Source organism: Prunus persica, chromosome G6 (genome assembly GCF_000346465.2).
Source record: "Prunus persica cultivar Lovell chromosome G6, Prunus_persica_NCBIv2, whole genome shotgun sequence".
Lineage (NCBI taxonomy): Eukaryota > Viridiplantae > Streptophyta > Magnoliopsida > Rosales > Rosaceae > Prunus > Prunus persica.
In genome coordinates this window covers 24298472-24316665 of record NC_034014.1, presented here as the reverse complement: position 1 = coordinate 24316665, position 18194 = coordinate 24298472, and the positions used below count along the sequence as shown (strand labels likewise).

Sequence of the window (18194 nt, the reverse complement as noted above, 5' to 3'; positions counted from 1 at the left end):
CGAGAGATAGAAATGCAAATTTCTAAACCAAAGGCATACAAATACAGAAATATTAATTGCAGAACCAAATATATATATGGGGGCCCTTCCCTTTTTCAGCATTTATATATCCAACACAAGATTACAGAAACAAAAGCACAAACAAACAACCATACTCTCTGGATTATAAATTAACAAAACTAAATTAAGAAACTTCAATTCACAACATCTACACTAGCAGAGCAAGACAAGAACCTCCGGAAAATTCTAAACAGAGCAGCAGATGACAGTTCCTTCACTTTCCTGAGAACCAAACACTTGTTACTCCTCTTGCGCCCTCCTTTGGCCTTCCCCTTCTTATTGTTAACCATTTTCTCTTTGACTCTGCCAAAGCATTTCTGGGTTTTCTCAGGCACCGTCTCTTTCCTTGAGAACGTGTAGCTCCTCAGGTACATTTGCCTGCAGGATATGCTGTCCACAACTCTTGGGTGCCCATGTTGCTGCGCACCTGATCGCCGCCCTTTGGAGCTCACCGATCTCACGAACTCGGCGTCTGACTCGGGCCACTTGTAGAGGTTCACGTAGGTGGCTCGCATCGGCACGCGCGGGTCACGTGCGTCGTTGACGCAGTTTGATATGCAAACTGAAGTCATGTTCTTTCTTTTTGCAGTGCAAACTGTAATGTATATATACTTCTGCAGGTCACAGCAGAAGAGTATATGTAAATGTGTTCCGGGGGTTTTTATATCATTTGGGTTGTGTTTGGACCAAATAATAAGGGCTAGACTTAGATTGCAAGAAAAGATATACAAAAAAACAGAGCAGAGCAGAGAGAGAGAGAGAGAGAGAGGGTATTTGTGGTATTTGGAAATGTAATTAGGGGTTTGTTGATTTGAGGTAGTGGGGTATTTGGCATGTTATTATGAGTGTGTATAGAATGATGTGACATAATTGGCAATGACTGCTTCTTTGTATTGTGTCATTTGGTGTGCTGTGCTGTGCTGTTGGGCATATGCGTTGGATGGCCTAAAGTCTAAATTTGTTAATAAATTTTTAAAACATTATATTAGATGCTAAATGAATTTTAAAATTAATTGAGTACACCTATGATTTAAGTACACTTTAATATTTTAATTAAAATGTAAAATTAATAAAGTATATCTGATTTTACTACCAAAATACCGCGTGTACACCCTAATATACACTCTAATACCAATCCTAAACTAGGTTTCTTTTTTTACATGAATTTGTGCCATCTTTCAAATTTTAGGTTCACATCAAAATCTTTAATTTCCATTCTTGCGAGTTTGTGCATTGGTATTCCATTCTTAAAGGCAGCCCCTAATGATTATGTTTTAGTATCAACATTGTAATGATCCAAACCTAAAATTCATATTTAATGAGTAATTTATTATGTGGAAAGACAATTTTGCCCTTGGAATAATTTATTAATGAAAAGTTGACTTTTTGACCAAAAAGGAATTTGACAATTCCACATACACCGTTACGTAGAGCACGACGAAACGAGTTCGTAGACACGAAGTGGACTCGAATCGGAGCTTTAACGAAGAAAATACGATTAAAATATCACGAGGGGCAAAATAGTAATTTGAAAACTCAGATTTTAAAACCTTCACTCTCTCTCTCTCTCTCTCTCTCTCTCTCTCTCTCTCTCTCCCCCGTCGCGAGTGCCCGCCTCCGTCCAATTTGTTGCGCCGCTACCAGCTCCGGCCACCACAGGCCACAATACCGGCACCAACCTGACCGGCCCGACCCTGCCGTCACGCCTCAGCTCACTCCCGCCGCGAGAAGCTCGCCAGTCGCCGAAAACTGCAAAAATTTCGTCGATTTTGTCAAAACTTCAAACCGTTCGTTCTACTTTAATTCTCCTCCAAATTTGTCGAGTAATGTATGGATTTCTACCTATTTTCCATGCTCTAGCTGATGGTTGGGTAGGTTTGCATCGATTTTGATCGTACCTAGCTCAGTTTTCAAATTGGAATTCGGTCGATTTTCGACCTCCGTGTTCGGTCACTTCCGGTCAGTTTTTGGGGTAGTTCCAAGAACAAAAGTGGTTCCAAATATGGTGTTATACCTAGGGTAGGAGTTTGGAAACGTGGTTTTGAGATTTTTCGGCGATGCGTAATCGCTTTGGACACCCAGCACTGCCGGCGCATGCGGCGGCGCGTGGGCGAGGGTGGTGCAGTGACACTATGTCCTGATGCAATCCTTAGGTTGTCACGAGCGCGTAGGAATTCGCGAATCGCAATTTGGATACCGTTTGAGCCTCGAACGAATTTTTCATATTGTGCGATTATCGGGTTCAATACTGTTGAGCCTTTGGATCGTAATCAATTTTAGATATGTTCCTCTAGATAATTTCAAAAACGTGTAGGATTCGACGGATTGTGAATCGGAGTCCCGGATACTCGGAAATTGCGAACCCTAGGGCTAGGGTTTAGAAATTATGCGATTACACGATCGTGGTTAATCCGACCGTCCAATCGACACCAATACCCTCGGGACATGTGTCCTAGATATATTGGACCTTCTAGCGGCTTCCGGATCATATTGTGAGGTCATGGACCTGTGTGTCCTGGATTGATCTTTTTGAGACTTTAGCGCTTTTTGAGTCCCAAGATACCGCTAAACTATCCCACGTGGAAGGAAAGCTTTTATGGGTATATGGATAACTTTAAATTGATGCACGTATTTTTAGGAGCCGGGGGTAGGGTTTTTAATATAATACTATATTGTATTAATATGGTCATTGAATCAGGCACCCGGGCACCAGTTGACCCGCAGGAGGGACCTTCAAGAGGTCCAGCGAGCTCGGACTATCAGTGAGTGGACTCTTTGTTTTAATAAATGAATTTAAGCAGTTCAGTTTCAGTTATAAGCTGTTTTATGCTTTTAAATATTTTATTTTGCATGCTGCCGAGTGAAATACCCTTTAACGAATATAAGAAAAGAAATTCTAATTAATGGTCAGATAAATAGCAGCAGGATTTTAAAGGTTACAGAAAGTTAATTATTCAACAGATTTTCTTCAGAAATTTTATATTTTCTTAAACCACCTTGTACCCAGATATTAAATGTTGCCTTCAAATTATATTTGTTGCCTTCGATTTAGTCAGCATGCTTGACAGTTGCCCCACGAGTTCCTTAGCACTTGAACTCGTGTGGAGCGAGTAACGCGGATCAGGTGAACTACGGTCCCCTTGCATCCTGCGAGTTGCGGCTCGGACTGACCTCGTGTCACTGAGATCTGCGAGTATGTGTCACCCATGGTGATGCAAGGAATTGACGGATATAAGGAATTGACGGAAATAAGGGTACACCTAGGTGATAGTTTTAAACTGTTTTCAAATGTATAGTTATATACATGCATTGATTTCAGAAATAAAAAAAATAAGCTAGTTGGTATAACTGTTTTTACAGTGGGGTTAGTATGTTCATATGTTATTTTCTAAACTTTGTTTTGGGTCCATTCACCCTTTTTGTTGTTTTGCGCCCCCAGGCAGTAGACATGCACAGGAATCCACCACCGGGCCATTTTCCATTTTCCGCGCCTTTCTTTTGATGTAGGATTTTTGTTTTGTAAAAGGATTCACTCCTTTGTAAATTCTTAGTAGTTACTCTGATGTTTTGCCCTAGACTGAGAATTGAACTGTTGGAATGTATATATACCTATGCTGGCAATTGGTTGTATATATATATATATATATATATATATACTTGTTTGGCAGGTGAAAATATTTTGGTATTGAGCCGGTTACAAGGGAAACTCTGCCGGTTTTTCGGTAGAAGTCAACATTGTTATTTTATCATGTTTTGTGTAGAAGGGCAAATAGGTCATTTGTGCCTGACATTCGCCAGGTGTCGGACACGCACAGGGTCTGGCTCGGATTCCAAAGCGGAATTTGGATCGGGTCCTGTCAAACATGGTGAAGCCTGTTGATAGTATTGAGATCTCCAACTTGTGGGATCAACCTTCATACTTTGAAAACTAAAGCGAAGACGGTGTCTATCAACTAGAGTTGATGAGCTTTACCAACAGGTATATATGATACCATTTGTTCTGTACTTGGAAAGGGGCAGTTACATTTTAGGATTTTATGTTGTTATTTCTGTAAGTCAGACATTATAAGGATGTCACCATCTTCCAGAATAAATTTGAGGACTTGACCTCATAAATCCCTGAGTTTGGAAAAATTATATGAAGGTACATGTGTTTTCTGAATGTACTTATATTTTCTTAATGGACCTGCATGAGCTCAATAAGAGTGTAAGTGAATCTACATAATTTGAACAGAACAGAACAACTCAAAGAGAATACGAAAGATAATAAGATGTAGAAACATGGTAATCAAATGCGCATTTGGCTAGAAATTTTGAATATTAGTTTTAAAAATCAAATTAAGCAGTAGTTTCTACAAACACCAAACTTAGAGATGGAGAACGAGAAGCAAAAGAAAAAACCAGGAGAGGACTGATGAGAGCGATTTTGTAGAAGCTCAGTAAATATCATATCATCTCACTTTGGTTTCAAGATTCATTTTCGAGCATTTAGACAGGGAAGCAACATAGCACATTGAGATGTCTTTCCTTGCGCCTCTGCCAATACTCACTACATTGTTCGTTGTGGGCACTAAGCAATACGAAAACTTCTTTACGTTTGATTAGTGTTGAATATGGTGAGTATGGTGTACTTATTAAAACTATATTTGTTTTACAATTCCATATATCTTTTTTGGTCATTTTATATTAGGGTAAATTAGTAATTCAATAAATACTTCGGTAGTAGGGCTTACTGAATTAATTAATTTTAGGGTTCGTTTAGTAGCACTCTATTATAATGTGTTTGATATTCAATTCTTTATTTTCTTCTAATTCAAAATTTGTTGACTTATATGGATTGTAACAATTTAATCTCTAAATTCAGATCACTTCTTTCAAATAGGCCTTTAATGCGAACTATATGTGTTAAGAATTTAGATATGAATTTTTTTTTTCCTACTTTCAACATCTTTCTCATAATCTCGATAACAAAATCAAAAAGATATCTAAATGCAACAAAAAATTTGAAGAGTGTATAATCCAGCACTTAGAAAAAGATCCCACAATTTCTAATTTTGCTTTTGCGTCCACCAAATCTGCCTCCCTTGTTGGGCTTTTAAATAAAGGGTATATTAGTGATTTGCTTCTTAAACTTGTATTTTGATTTTAATTGACCCCTTATATATTTTTTTTTTTAGAAAATTAAGGATATAAATTTTTTTTTCCTGCCAATTTCCCCCTCATGTCTAAATCATCAACATTTCATCCAATTTTCAGTTAAATCATTAAAAATTAAAGAAAAAGGAACAAAACAAAAACCTATCCTACGCACAGACACAACCCCCCCTCCTCCCCTCTCTCTTTTTCTTCCCCAACCTGACTACCTATTTCCTACCTGCACTGCAACTCACCCCCTTCCCCACCTGCAACTCACCCCAAAGACTAATTCGCAACCCATCCCCCCTTCCCACTGTCGTTGCCTTCCCTTTTGCAACACACCCCAAACCCATGACCACCCCTTTATCCATCGCAATCTCCATCTCTCTCTTAACAACTCACTCGCCCATAGCCACCACCCCACAACCATCACACACTCTCTCTCTTCCCCCAAACCCCAGGTCCATTCCCAACACCACAAAATCACCCACCTCGCCACAACCCCTCTGCCAGGGACGGACCTAGGAATATGAACTCGTAGGGTCATAGTGTAAAAGTTTAATTTTTTTTTTTTTTAAAGATTAAAGCTTGGTGGGGAAAGGGTTAAAGGTTCGTGGGTGGGTGGAGATTGGGGATTTAGGTTTAGAAAATGAGGGTTTTGGAGTTTTAAGAATGGTCTGTTCTGTTTGGTCGAAGAGTAGGGTCTGTTTCAACTACAATCTGTTCTAATTTTTTTCGAAGACCTGGACCAAAACGACGTCGTTTTGGCCAGGTATTTTTAAAAAAAATTCGTTGTTGCTAGTCCAAAACGATGCCGTTTTGGTGCAAGCACATTTTTAAAAAAATTTCGCTGGGTTCAAAACGACGCCGTTTTGGTCAGCTTTTTTTTTTTTAAAAAAAAAAAACGGAACCCCTGTTCAACTTCTTCTTCCTCAGATTTGCATCTCCTCCTTCAGCCATTCATGGGGTCACACACAGGTTCAAAGGGACCTTCTACCTTACGTTCATAGAGTCCATAGGGTCGTTTGACCCCATTGACCCCACTGTGGGTCCGTCCCTGCCCTCTGCCCCTTGTACGATTTTTGATCAAATGGATCTGGGTTTTTTTTTTTTTTTTTTTTTGTGTTCAAATAAGTGCATATGGGTTTCTTTGTTCAAATATATGGTGGAGGTTTTGTTGTTGTTGTATGGGATGTGTTCGATTTTCGGGAAGAAAGGGGTTGGTATGAGGCTTATAGGAAGTGAGGTTGGTAAGAAGAAATTCATAGGCTAATAGGAAGTCTGAGAATGACATTTTCTCTACTCTTTTTTTTAAATTTTTAATATAAATAAAATCTTTTTTTAATCATTTTTTAATTATTTTAAATTTCAAATTATTTTATTTTATTTTTATTTATTTTTAAAGTATAAAATGACCACTTTGCCCTCATATTTAACGGCAAATTAGATGAAATGTTGTGGATTTAGACGGTAAGGGAGAAATTGGTGAGAAAAAAAAGTTCATATCCTTATTTTCTTTATATAAAAAAATGATATGGGGCAAATCGAAAATTAAGTACAAGTTTATAGAATAAATCACTAGTATACCCTTAAATAAATCAAGAATTTAGATGTTTTTATTAGTACAACCAGGGATAAAATGGGAATAATGAAATTATTGTATGCATTTGGAAGCCCCCCTAAAACCAGGACTGGTTCCAGGCCCATGTTCAGACTTTTCACTGACTATCTGAGTCCACATGTACGGCCCAGATTCTGACCCATTAGTATATTTCCTAGTTTTCACTGAAAACCCATGATTATAAACCTCTGAAGCACTCAGTTTCCTAAATAAATAAAAAGGGCCAGGCCTGCAAAATGTCACACACTGAACCACGAAGGCCAGCCAGGCCACAAAAAAGCCATTGATTTTTAGGATGATTTTGTAGTACAAGCACCAGAGAGATCTAAACTTCTAATCACAGAAGCACTTTTTTAAAGAGCCAATAGATGATTTACCAAAGGTCAAATCTTTGACTACTTGATTGGATATGATATTCGAAAAGACAACAAATAATTCACTGTTCTAAGTGGCAACAACAGTATGCCCCTCCAACAAGGCAAGAGCAATGCTGGTTGAGTGGGGACCTGGGGCCACACTCCACTGGGCCCTAAACTTTTAGTACCCCAAACCAGATTCCATCTCAGTAACATCCAATTTTATGAGACAATGAGGTTTTTATCTTTTTATCATAGATTTTGTTTTGGGATCACCTTCATCTGATTCCCTTGGTTTGTTTGTTTGTTTTTTTTTAGGATCAATGTGTCATGTAAGTATCATATATAAGAATCACAGTCGTTAATTTTAGATTTAGAGTTTAGAGATGCAGACGATATTCATTTATATTTAGAATTTAAATCATGCGTTCATTCAATTGAATCAATAAGAAGTTATTAATTGTTGATGTATATAAAATAAGTCAATAAGAAAATCTGGCCGCCGGGTATATCAATGATTTTGAGTCTTTGATGTAGATGGTATTCAACCTTGTAACTCGTTGTCCAAACACGGTAGGCACCTATCAAGAAAATTTGATGCGTCATTATAGTGGTAGGTTCAGTTTTTGCCCAAATGCACCAACTAAACTCCTCTCCGTTTCAGAGTCTTTCACAATCTTGACACTTGCTGTGGGCTCCGTCCAAGTCATTGGTTTTTGGTTTTTTCCTGGGTTTTTTTATATTTCTTCTTTCCATTCTTTCTTGCTTCCCTCAATGCCAACTATTTTCGAAATTCAACTTGCTCAAATTATTCAATGGGATGTGCTCCCTCCCAATCGACTCTCTGGAAATAAAAGAAATTTACCAACCAGAGATATGTCATGAGTCACCAAGACACAGTGATTTCTTTTCTTGGGTCTCCTCCTCCCACCACAAAAGCATATGCTTGGGACTTTGGAATAAACCTAAACCCTCACACAACAACCGGCAGTGACACGAGCGTACTTTTTATTATTATTTTATTTTTGTGTTTACTAATCCTGTGGTTCTTCTTGGTTGCTTCCGCTATCAGTTTTCAGTTATAATAATTAAATATTAATTAAGAAACAGAGATCAGTGGTACAAAGGAAGGTACCTTCTCAGCAGCTTTGAGGCTGGTTTTATCAAAGCACCTTGCCCTTTGGTTTAATCAATGAATTTAATCTCATTATTTATGGAATATAATTGACTTCTGAGCAAAAAATAATCAGGATTTAATATGGAAACGAAAATGTGGTGAAAGTTTATGTAGGAGAGAGACAAATTTCCAATATAAATTTTACTGGTTCAGTCATCTTGTTTTCTGTTACCAAAACCCAAGACACAGCTGTGTGAGGAGGACAGCTTGGAGGTTCACGGGCACAAGTTATTTGTTACACAATGAATCAAAACGGTACGATTACTCTAGTTGATAACATAATATGCACGAAAATAAATAATATAAAACTTAACTAAAGTCATAACGCTTCAATTATGTTAATTAGTCGTAATCAAACTTATATGTTAATATTGTTGAAAAAACAACTTAAAAAATATACTTATTATCTTGCTTGGGAAACAAATCTTTTCAAAGCCAGTAGTCAAAAGACTGGAACCTTCCTAGTAGATAGATTCACGCAAAGTACATGCAAAATTGATTTTGACTGCACCATTCTAGACTCTTCTGTGCTCACAGTACACAGCAGCAAAAAACTTCCATTTCCAGAATACTATGCCGTTTTTGCACTTGTAGAGTTGGATATTGTATATTAAAAAGAACCGAACTCGAGTGTAAGGGGACATACACTAGGACCGAGCACCCGCTCAGGAAACTAATTATATTGTTGATGCTTGCAAACTTGGTTCATAATTTTCCTAATATGTCTCCTTGGTCACATACTATCATTTTGTAGCAGCGAATAAGTACTTGATTGAAATAGGTTTTATGATGCAAATGTAGAGCACTCAGAAAGTGCATATAAATATTTCAACAACCACCTTTTTATTATTTAAAACCAAAATCCTCGGTTCTCCTTTTGTGGTTCTTCCTGGAAGCTTCGTCGTTCAAAGACCGATGTGTATCGCACTGAAATGCTTTACCTTTGGCTCAAGTTTCCCCAGTACTTTATTCCTTCAAAAGGCATGATTTCCTACTCCACGGTCAAGGTCTGTCCAAAGTTAGTCATAGTCATGGCAAAAGACATATCCATGGGATTCCAATTTGACATAAATCCCACAAGAAAAAAAACAGAGTTTATATTTATTGTGAGCAATTTTTTAGGGTGTAGAATGGCCGTTTTAGATTTGAACTCTTATTAGTTTCAAGAATCCTAATCAATCTCCACATAACCATATGAATAATATTGAACATATAATTTGCAATTTATTTTTTGTATTTATATAAATAAATAAAGAAGATGACAATAGAATATTGGGATGAAGAAAGGAACGGGTGAGATATTTACAAATATTTATTGACTTTCTTAATAATAAAAAACTAGCTCCGTGAGTTTGTTTAGAGAAATTGTAAAATAGAAGTTTTAAACATTTAACCATTCTTTATCTTTTATTTTTTACTAGCCTCTTTGCACGCGCTTCTGCGCCTGCGAGAGGTTTTTTTTTTTTAAATTTAAATTTATTTTAGAATTAAAAAAGATAATGGATAGTTGTGTTCCATAAAAATAGGATCCATTATCTGAATTTTTTTAATTTTAATTTTTTTAACATGAAAAATTGTGAATTTACCATATTATCCTCATTTAATTAATAATTTTAATTCTTAATGTTTGCATTAACCAAGGGCATTTTCTGATATTTTAAATGTTTCACCATTTTCTACCTTTTACTTTATATATATAGATATATATTTTCATTAACTAATTATAATTCGGAGAATTTTGAATATTTCACTTTCAAGTTTTCAAACTTTACTTTACTTTAGGTACATAAAAGATAAGGCATGAAATAGTGTTGGAAAGGTTAATTGTGTTTGATCTACGGTCAATGAGAACAGAACAAGTTATTTGACGTCCCAGATTGACCGTATCCGGATTATTGCTCAAATCAAATGGACCGCAGCTGGTAATTTGGATCGTTGGGTGCCAACAGAGAATCTTAGATTAAAAGCCAACGAAGTACATCACCCCCGCACGAATTGGGCATGTAGCCAATAGGAACCAAGATGAGCGAAACTCCTCCACTAGAATTCCGCCACGTCAACAAACCGCCAGCTGTCGCTTTCGACCACGTCAAGGCCAAGCATTGCGTCGTTAAGTTAATCACCCTGGGATGTTTCGCAGAACATTAGCCTAATTCTGATCCTGATTAATTACCCATTGTCTCTTATAATAAAATTCTGAGAGAGAGAGCGAGGAGAGAGAGAGAGAGACAGTGTGCGTGGAAAGCAGAAAGCGTAGTGGTAGTGGGAGAGGCACGGCAGCCGATGCTTTTGATCTGAAGCTTTGGGTCGTCTTTCCCATTTGCTCTCTTAAAGGCTAACGTTTCATTTTCCTGAGAAACAAAACAGCAAATCCTGACTGAGGTACGAACTGGACCCCTGTGGAAAAAAACTTGGTTAATTTGAAGAGTCAAAGCCCTAAACAGTCCAATTCGTTGTATTTTTCTCAACTGTTATATTTTTGTTCATTGCAATTGAATTTTTCCATTCCGTTTGGAGTTTCCGTTTTCTAAAGATTCGTTTCTCTCTTATAAAAAAAAAAGATTCGTTTCTCAGTATTGAGGGTTTATTGGAAAAACAATTGCTTTGGATTAGTTGATCTGAAAAGAATTGTTTGTCTCTGTGTTGATTGTGGTAGATCTAAATGGGGAAGGGAGGGCAAGATTTCGGTAAACAGAAAGAGGACAAAAACCCTAGGCCGTCCGACGGCGATGTCTTCCCTGCGTGGGCAAAAGAGATTCAGGAGTGCGAGAAGCACTTCGGCGTTGACAGGAAATTAGGGTTGAGTTCCGCAGACGTCGAGAAGCGGCGCGAGAAGTATGGATGGAATGAGTTGGAGAAGCACGAGGGCCAGTCGATTTGGAGTCTGGTTCTGGAGCAGTTCAACGACACTCTGGTTCGAATTCTGCTCGCTGCGGCCGTCATTTCCTTTGTTCTGGCTTGGCTGGACGGGGAAGAAGGCGGCGAGAAGGAGATCACGGCGTTTGTGGAGCCGTTGGTGATCTTCTTGATCCTGATTGTGAACGCCATAGTTGGGGTTTGGCAGGAGAGCAATGCCGAGAAGGCGTTGGAGGCGCTGAAAGAGATTCAGTCCGAGCATGCGTCTGTGATTCGAAATGGGAGTAAGGTTCCCAGTTTGGCGGCCAAGGAGCTCGTCCCCGGCGACATTGTGGAGCTTAAAGTTGGGGATAAGGTGCCTGCTGATATGCGTGTTGTGGAATTGATTAGCTCGACTTTGAGGGTCGAGCAGGGTTCATTGACTGGAGAGAGTGAGGCGGTGAATAAGACTAACAAGCCGGTTTCTGAGGACGTGGATATTCAAGGGAAGAAGAGTATGGTTTTTGCGGGGACAACTATTGTGAATGGGCATTGCATTTGCTTGGTTGCGCAGACAGGGATGTTGACTGAGATTGGGAAGGTTCATTCGCAAATCCATGCTGCGTCGCAGAGCGAGGAAGATACACCATTGAAGAAGAAGCTCAATGAGTTTGGAGAGATGCTTACGATGATAATTGGAGTGATTTGTGCATTAGTATGGCTCATTAATGTCAAGTACTTCCTCACTTGGGAATATGTCAATGGCTGGCCGGCGAATTTCAAGTTTTCGTTTGAAAAGTGCACGTATTACTTTGAGATTGCAGTTGCATTGGCTGTGGCTGCCATTCCTGAAGGTTTGCCCGCAGTCATCACAACCTGCTTGGCGCTTGGTACCCGCAAAATGGCTCAGAAGAATGCCTTGGTTCGAAAGTTGCCGAGTGTTGAAACTCTGGGTTGTACGACTGTGATTTGTTCTGATAAAACGGGGACCTTGACTACAAACCAGATGGCAGTGGCAAAACTTGTGGCTTTGGGTCCTAAACCTACTATACTACGCAAGTTTAAGGTGGATGGGACTACATACAATCCATTGGATGGTAAAATTCATGACTGGCCAACTGGTCGTATGGATGCTAATCTTCAAATGATTGCAAAGATAGCTGCTGTCTGCAATGATGCTGGCGTTACTCATGCAGAACAGAAGTATGTTGCCCATGGAATGCCTACTGAGGCAGCTTTAAAGGTTAGATTAGACCCTTACGCTGTAGGTTTATTCTTTTGACTTTTATAGGTTTTTCATATTTTGAAATTGATCAATTACCTGATTAAACATCATATATAGTATTTCCTTGCTTGAGTCTGTCCTTTTGACATTTCAGGTTTTAGTTGAGAAGATGGGCCTTCCTGAAGGGTCTCTGGGTGCAGAATCAAGTGAAAGCGAATTGCTACGTAAGTCACACTCCGGACATGAAAAGCCTCCTTTCTCTATTTTGTTATAATTTTAAATCTGTAAATTTACATGCTCTGGTATGGTTATATCTCTTCTCAAGGTTGTTGCCAGAAGTGGAATGAATTTGAAAGCCGAGTTGCAACCCTTGAGTTTGATCGTGATAGGAAATCCATGGGTGTCATTGTCAACTCCCGTTCACAGAAAAAGTCATTGCTAGTGAAGGTTTGCAATCGTAGTTCAATTTTAATAACAACTTTATGAACTTGCTATATTCATATATTCTAATAATTCTATCATGCAAAGTTGTGTCATGTTCTAATTTTCAAATTTCAATTACAAACTGGGAAACTTTGTAGTGTCCTTTCGTGAAGTATGTTGAAAGGGTGCATGGTAGGAGTCATGAGGACAGCGTCAGATTTTTAGGAATATATGTGAAATATTGTTAAGGAGTTTTTATTTTCCGTCAGAGAATGGTAGGGGGAAAATTATGTTATGTTGTCCTAAGTATGTCGAAAGGGTGCATGGTAGGATTCATGAGGACAGCGTCAGATTTTTAGGAATATATATGAAATATTGTTAAGGAGTTTTTATTTTCCGTCAGAGAATGGTAGGGGGAAAATTATGTTATGTTGTCCTGATTTTTCTTTTTCACTAAAGTGGTGATCTTGTGAGACTTGGCGAGGCTTTCTGTTTGGAAGTATCCGAATATCTTTGATCCCTGTTTAGAACTGAATTTTGTAGTTGTATTTGCCTTTTTAGAATAAACTAGATTTACCCTTTCAATTAGGTTATAATGTCTGCAATTAATTTGAAACTTCACATCTCAGTTAGAAATAAAAAGCATGATGGATAGAAAGGGCCTTGTCTGTTTTTCAATCTGTGTTTCCTTACTTTTTTGCAACATTATGCTGCTTGTTTCACTGTTGGCAACGGAAAAGATAAGTTGAGACTCATACTAGCTCCGTTTGAAAATATGTATCTTAAGGAAATGTTGTGGACTTCTAAAATGGGGTGCTGCATTATTGCAGGGTGCTGTAGAAAATGTGTTGGAGAGAAGCACTAAGGTTCAGTTGCTTGACGGTACTGTTGTACCACTGGATGAGAACTCAAAGAACAATATTGTAAAAGCTCTTAATGAGATGTCAACTAGTGCATTACGCTGTCTGGGTTTTGCTTTTAAAGATGAGCTCACTGACTTTGAATCCTATGACGGTGATGAAGATCATCCAGCTCATAGACTTTTACTTGATCCATCCACCTATTCATCAATTGAGAGCAACCTTGTTTTTGTTGGCCTGGTTGGACTGTGGGTGAGTTGTCATATGGCCTCTCTGCATTTTTGTACCTATTCATTTCATCATTGTTTTATAATTTTTTGACCTAACTCTGATTGTTGCATAAATTTTTGAAGGATCCCCCAAGAGAGGAGGTTTTCGATGCGATTGAAGACTGCCGAGCAGCTGGAATCCGTGTTATGGTGATTACTGGAGATAACAAGAACACAGCAGAAGCAATATGCCGTGAAATAGGCGTGTTTGATGATGATGAAGACATTAACCCAAGAAGCATTACAGGAAGAGAGTTTATGTGTCTGCCTGATCGGAAAGCCTATCTGAGACAAAGTGGGGGGCTTCTGTTTTCAAGGGCTGAACCAAAGCACAAACAAGAGATTGTTAGGTTGCTCAAAGAGGATGGTGAGGTGGTTGCCATGACTGGTGATGGAGTGAATGATGCACCTGCCTTGAAACTTGCTGATATTGGGATTGCAATGGGCATTTCTGGAACTGAGGTAATTTATTTAGTTGTTTTCTCTTGTTCAGTCATAATCATCGTATATACGTTTCAGGATACCTGTCATGTAGTATTGTGTTGGAATACTGGAATGGAATTTCACTGCTTTTTTTTTTTAGGAGGCACTTAATTACACTAGGAGAGTTAACTTGATATATTAACAGGGTAAGTGCTTGAATTAAATCTTCAATTTATGGTGAGTTTAGTAATTACATGCATCAAAGCAAATTGATAAGTGGCATATAGTATTTTCTTGTTTGAGATTTCATTTTTAGAGATGTAAATGGAATGCTCTGTGAAACAGCACCGCTGTTACCAACCTATGAGTATTAGGGCTAAGGATAAGGAACCATAGATATATTGTTAATGATGTCTTTTAAATGTTAATTGCTCATTAATTTTTTTGCTTAATTTACTAACTCTTTATTTCCTTCTAGACAGTCTCACCGCTTTCATACCATAAACTTTCCAATCTCTTCTCCTTGACAGGTTGCAAAGGAAGCTTCTGACATGGTTCTGGCCGATGATAATTTTAGCACAATTGTTGCTGCTGTTGGTGAAGGCAGATCTATCTACAACAATATGAAAGCTTTTATCAGGTTCGTTTGTTATCTGTGTTTTTTAACGTTTTAGAGAGGGGTGACTAAAACAATGGTTTTTCTTTTCCTCTGAAAATTCGTCCACCATTTTTTTTACTGCCATACATATAAAATGCTCCTGAATGATAATATAAAAAGGTTTTGATAAAAGACAAAACCATGGTATTATAAACAAATGAATAAGAAAGAAATTCATATTGCATGGTGTCACTGATGATTTCCAGTTGTCTATACCCTGCCTGGTGAAGTGACCACAGATCTTGATACTTTCTGATATTGACATTTAACCCTGGAAATTTTGTTAATTCACTTAGGTTTCCTCTTTGTTAGATGCCTGGACGTGTATGTTTCCCTGATTTAAAGTTTTAAACCCTGTTTCAGGTACATGATCTCATCGAACATTGGTGAGGTTGCCTCCATATTCTTAACAGCAGCATTAGGCATTCCTGAAGGCCTCATACCTGTCCAGCTTTTGTGGGTGAATCTTGTTACTGATGGACCGCCTGCAACAGCATTAGGATTTAATCCTCCAGACAAAGATATAATGAAGAAGCCCCCACGTAGAAGTGATGATTCACTTATCAGCGCTTGGATATTATTCCGCTATTTGGTAACTTTTCATTTTTTTCTTTCTTCCGATTTGTTGCATTTTGATGTCACAGTTTGTATGACTTCACCTGAGAACATTCTCTCTAATCTTCTCGCTTGAATCTTTGGCTGGATAGGTAATTGGGATGTATGTTGGTGTTGTAACCGTGGGTGTATTCATTATTTGGTATACACATGGTTCCTTCTTGGGTATCGACCTCAGTGGGGATGGCCATTCTCTTGTGACTTACTCCCAACTGGCCAACTGGGGACAGTGCTCATCTTGGACGAACTTTACTGCTTCACCCTTCACAGCTGGAACTCAGGTTATCTCCTTCGAGAATGACCCATGTGATTATTTCCATCATGGAAAAGTGAAAGCTATGACACTCTCCCTCTCCGTGTTGGTCGCCATCGAAATGTTTAACTCCCTCAATGCCCTTTCGGAGGACGGAAGCCTGTTGTCGATGCCCCCATGGGTGAACCCCTGGCTCCTTGTGGCCATGTCTGTTTCATTCGGCCTGCACTTCTTGATCCTCTACGTGCCATTCTTAGCTCAAGTATTCGGCATTGTGCCCTTGAGCTTGAATGAGTGGCTCTTGGTTTTGGCTGTGGCATTACCGGTGATTCTCGTCGATGAGATCCTCAAGTTGGTCGGGAGATGGACCAGCAGGTCTCAAGTAACCAAGAGGAGAGAAAAGCCCAAGACAGAGTGAGACAAGTTCCAAATTTTACAATAGAGATTGTTGGTCCAAGGGGTGTTGGTATTCCGTGGAAATGGGGGTCTCTCTGACACAGCAAGTTTCTATCAGGGGGGGTCTCATCTGGACCTCTTCCCGTTTTATTTAAGGGATGGTCTGGCTGTTGAAGAACAATTGGTCACAACAATATCTTGATTTGCCCGTACCCTTTAAATAATTCTTTTCTAGGTTTTTTGTTGTTGTAAAAACTGGTTAACTTTTTCCCCATTTTATTAGAGAACGCAATAGAAGCATTATGCAAGTTATCATATTTTGCCCATCTCACTTTCCAACTGGAAATTTTTTCCCTCTTGTCGTCAAGAAAAGGACGATGAAAGACTCACAAGTATCAAATTCTGATTCCTAAGAAAGCAAATGACACGACAGTAGTGTGATCAATATTCCTCGCAACTGCTCCACACCCATATGGTTGACCATGATAAAACAAAAAGCTTGCTTTCTTCTATTTGGCATGTATATATTTTCTTGCCTACAATAAAAGACACCTATATTATATATCAGCAGATAGAAGGGTCAAGCTTCTGGAAAGATTGTAGATTATTTTGATAGAAAAAGAGATTATCCAAGGGAAAAGGGATCGTCAGAAACCCAAAAACGAGAAGTCATCGGGGGATATTTTCTTCATCTATGATTAATTTCGTCGAAGATGTTGAACCATTAAGTCACGGTTAGAGTTCGACTGTCGTCCTCATTCTCTTTTATGTGCCATTTTTCAAGTATATATAGCAATTTCACTCAAATGGTCAATAACCCGAAGTTTACTTTTCCCCATTGCTATATTTCTTGCCCACAACAACCAACCATACCACACAGTCAGTCCACAGTAGATGAACACCCATTTATCCCACACAGCCAGTCTAGAGCAGATGTAACACCCTCACCTAACATAAGCAGATAAGATATGTTACATGCAGAGAGATATTTTTTTACTAAATATACAAAAGAAAAGGTCAAGTTAAACAAGCAAGTAATTAGCCAGGAAAGTTGCACAAAATACATATTGTCATGCGTAGAAATGTGGTTTTCGTGAAGAAATGAAGGCGTGTAGAAAAAATAGATTATAATTAGAAAAAGGCACAGCTCATCACTCTTCCATGACAAACCAACCCTATAAAATAAATAAACTAATAGAGAATTAAAATGCCACGCATTTTGGTCCAATTACCATTGAGTTTGAGTTTCGCTGCAACCAACCAGGACTCTGATGCATATTGCATTGCATGTACAATCTCTCCTCTTTTGAAAACCCTTTTTTTCTTTGGATGCTTCCATCCAATGAACTGTCCCTTTTCAACTTTTTAATTCAAGTGAGCAAAAAGAAACCTACGTTGTCCAATAAAATGAGTTCGGTGATGGCCAGAAGAAACAAAGGAAAGAATTTTAGGTTTTCTTTCGATTTGGACAACCTAGCAATTTTGTCGAGCACTGGTGTATAAAATTTTGTATGTTCCGGATCTACCCAGCTGACTAGAAATAGGATGATTATAATTAAAACCACCACGTAACAATATACTTGGAGTAATAAGAATCTAGAAAAATGTTTCTGCCTGCTTGGGATTTTGCCTTTGGTGGTACTGAAAACCCTCTTTTACATACCAAAAATGTTTTTTTTTTTTTGTTATAACGATTGACTGAAATTCAATTTCTAAAAAAGCATTTATAGTGCCTCCTTGAGAAACATTTGCACAATGAGTATGTGAGCACTTGAGTTTCAATAAAAACCTTTCACGTGCTTCAAACAAAAGTCTTACTAGTAAAAACAATACTATGCAAAAATATTTCATACAGAGAAGTGCTTTCAAACAGACCCTTGATAATGA

At 38.4% G+C, this 18194-nt stretch overlaps 2 protein-coding genes across 2 annotated transcripts; one reads left to right on the top strand and one right to left on the bottom strand.

Moving 5' to 3' along the window:
- Positions 28-824, bottom strand: LOC18775302. The gene has a single exon (XM_007206513.2). It carries the CDS (start codon positions 630-632, stop codon positions 195-197), a length of 438 nt encoding a protein of 145 aa, XP_007206575.1. The 5' UTR covers positions 633-824; the 3' UTR covers positions 28-194.
- Positions 10496-16633, top strand: LOC18774944 (calcium-transporting ATPase 1, endoplasmic reticulum-type). Its single transcript, XM_007208361.2, has 9 exons — positions 10496-10732; positions 11007-12428; positions 12565-12634; positions 12736-12857; positions 13664-13945; positions 14047-14424; positions 14916-15025; positions 15407-15635; positions 15751-16633. The coding sequence occupies exons 2-9, from the start codon at positions 11013-11015 to the stop codon at positions 16327-16329; spliced, it is 3186 nt and encodes a 1061-aa protein (XP_007208423.1). The 5' UTR covers positions 10496-10732; positions 11007-11012; the 3' UTR covers positions 16330-16633.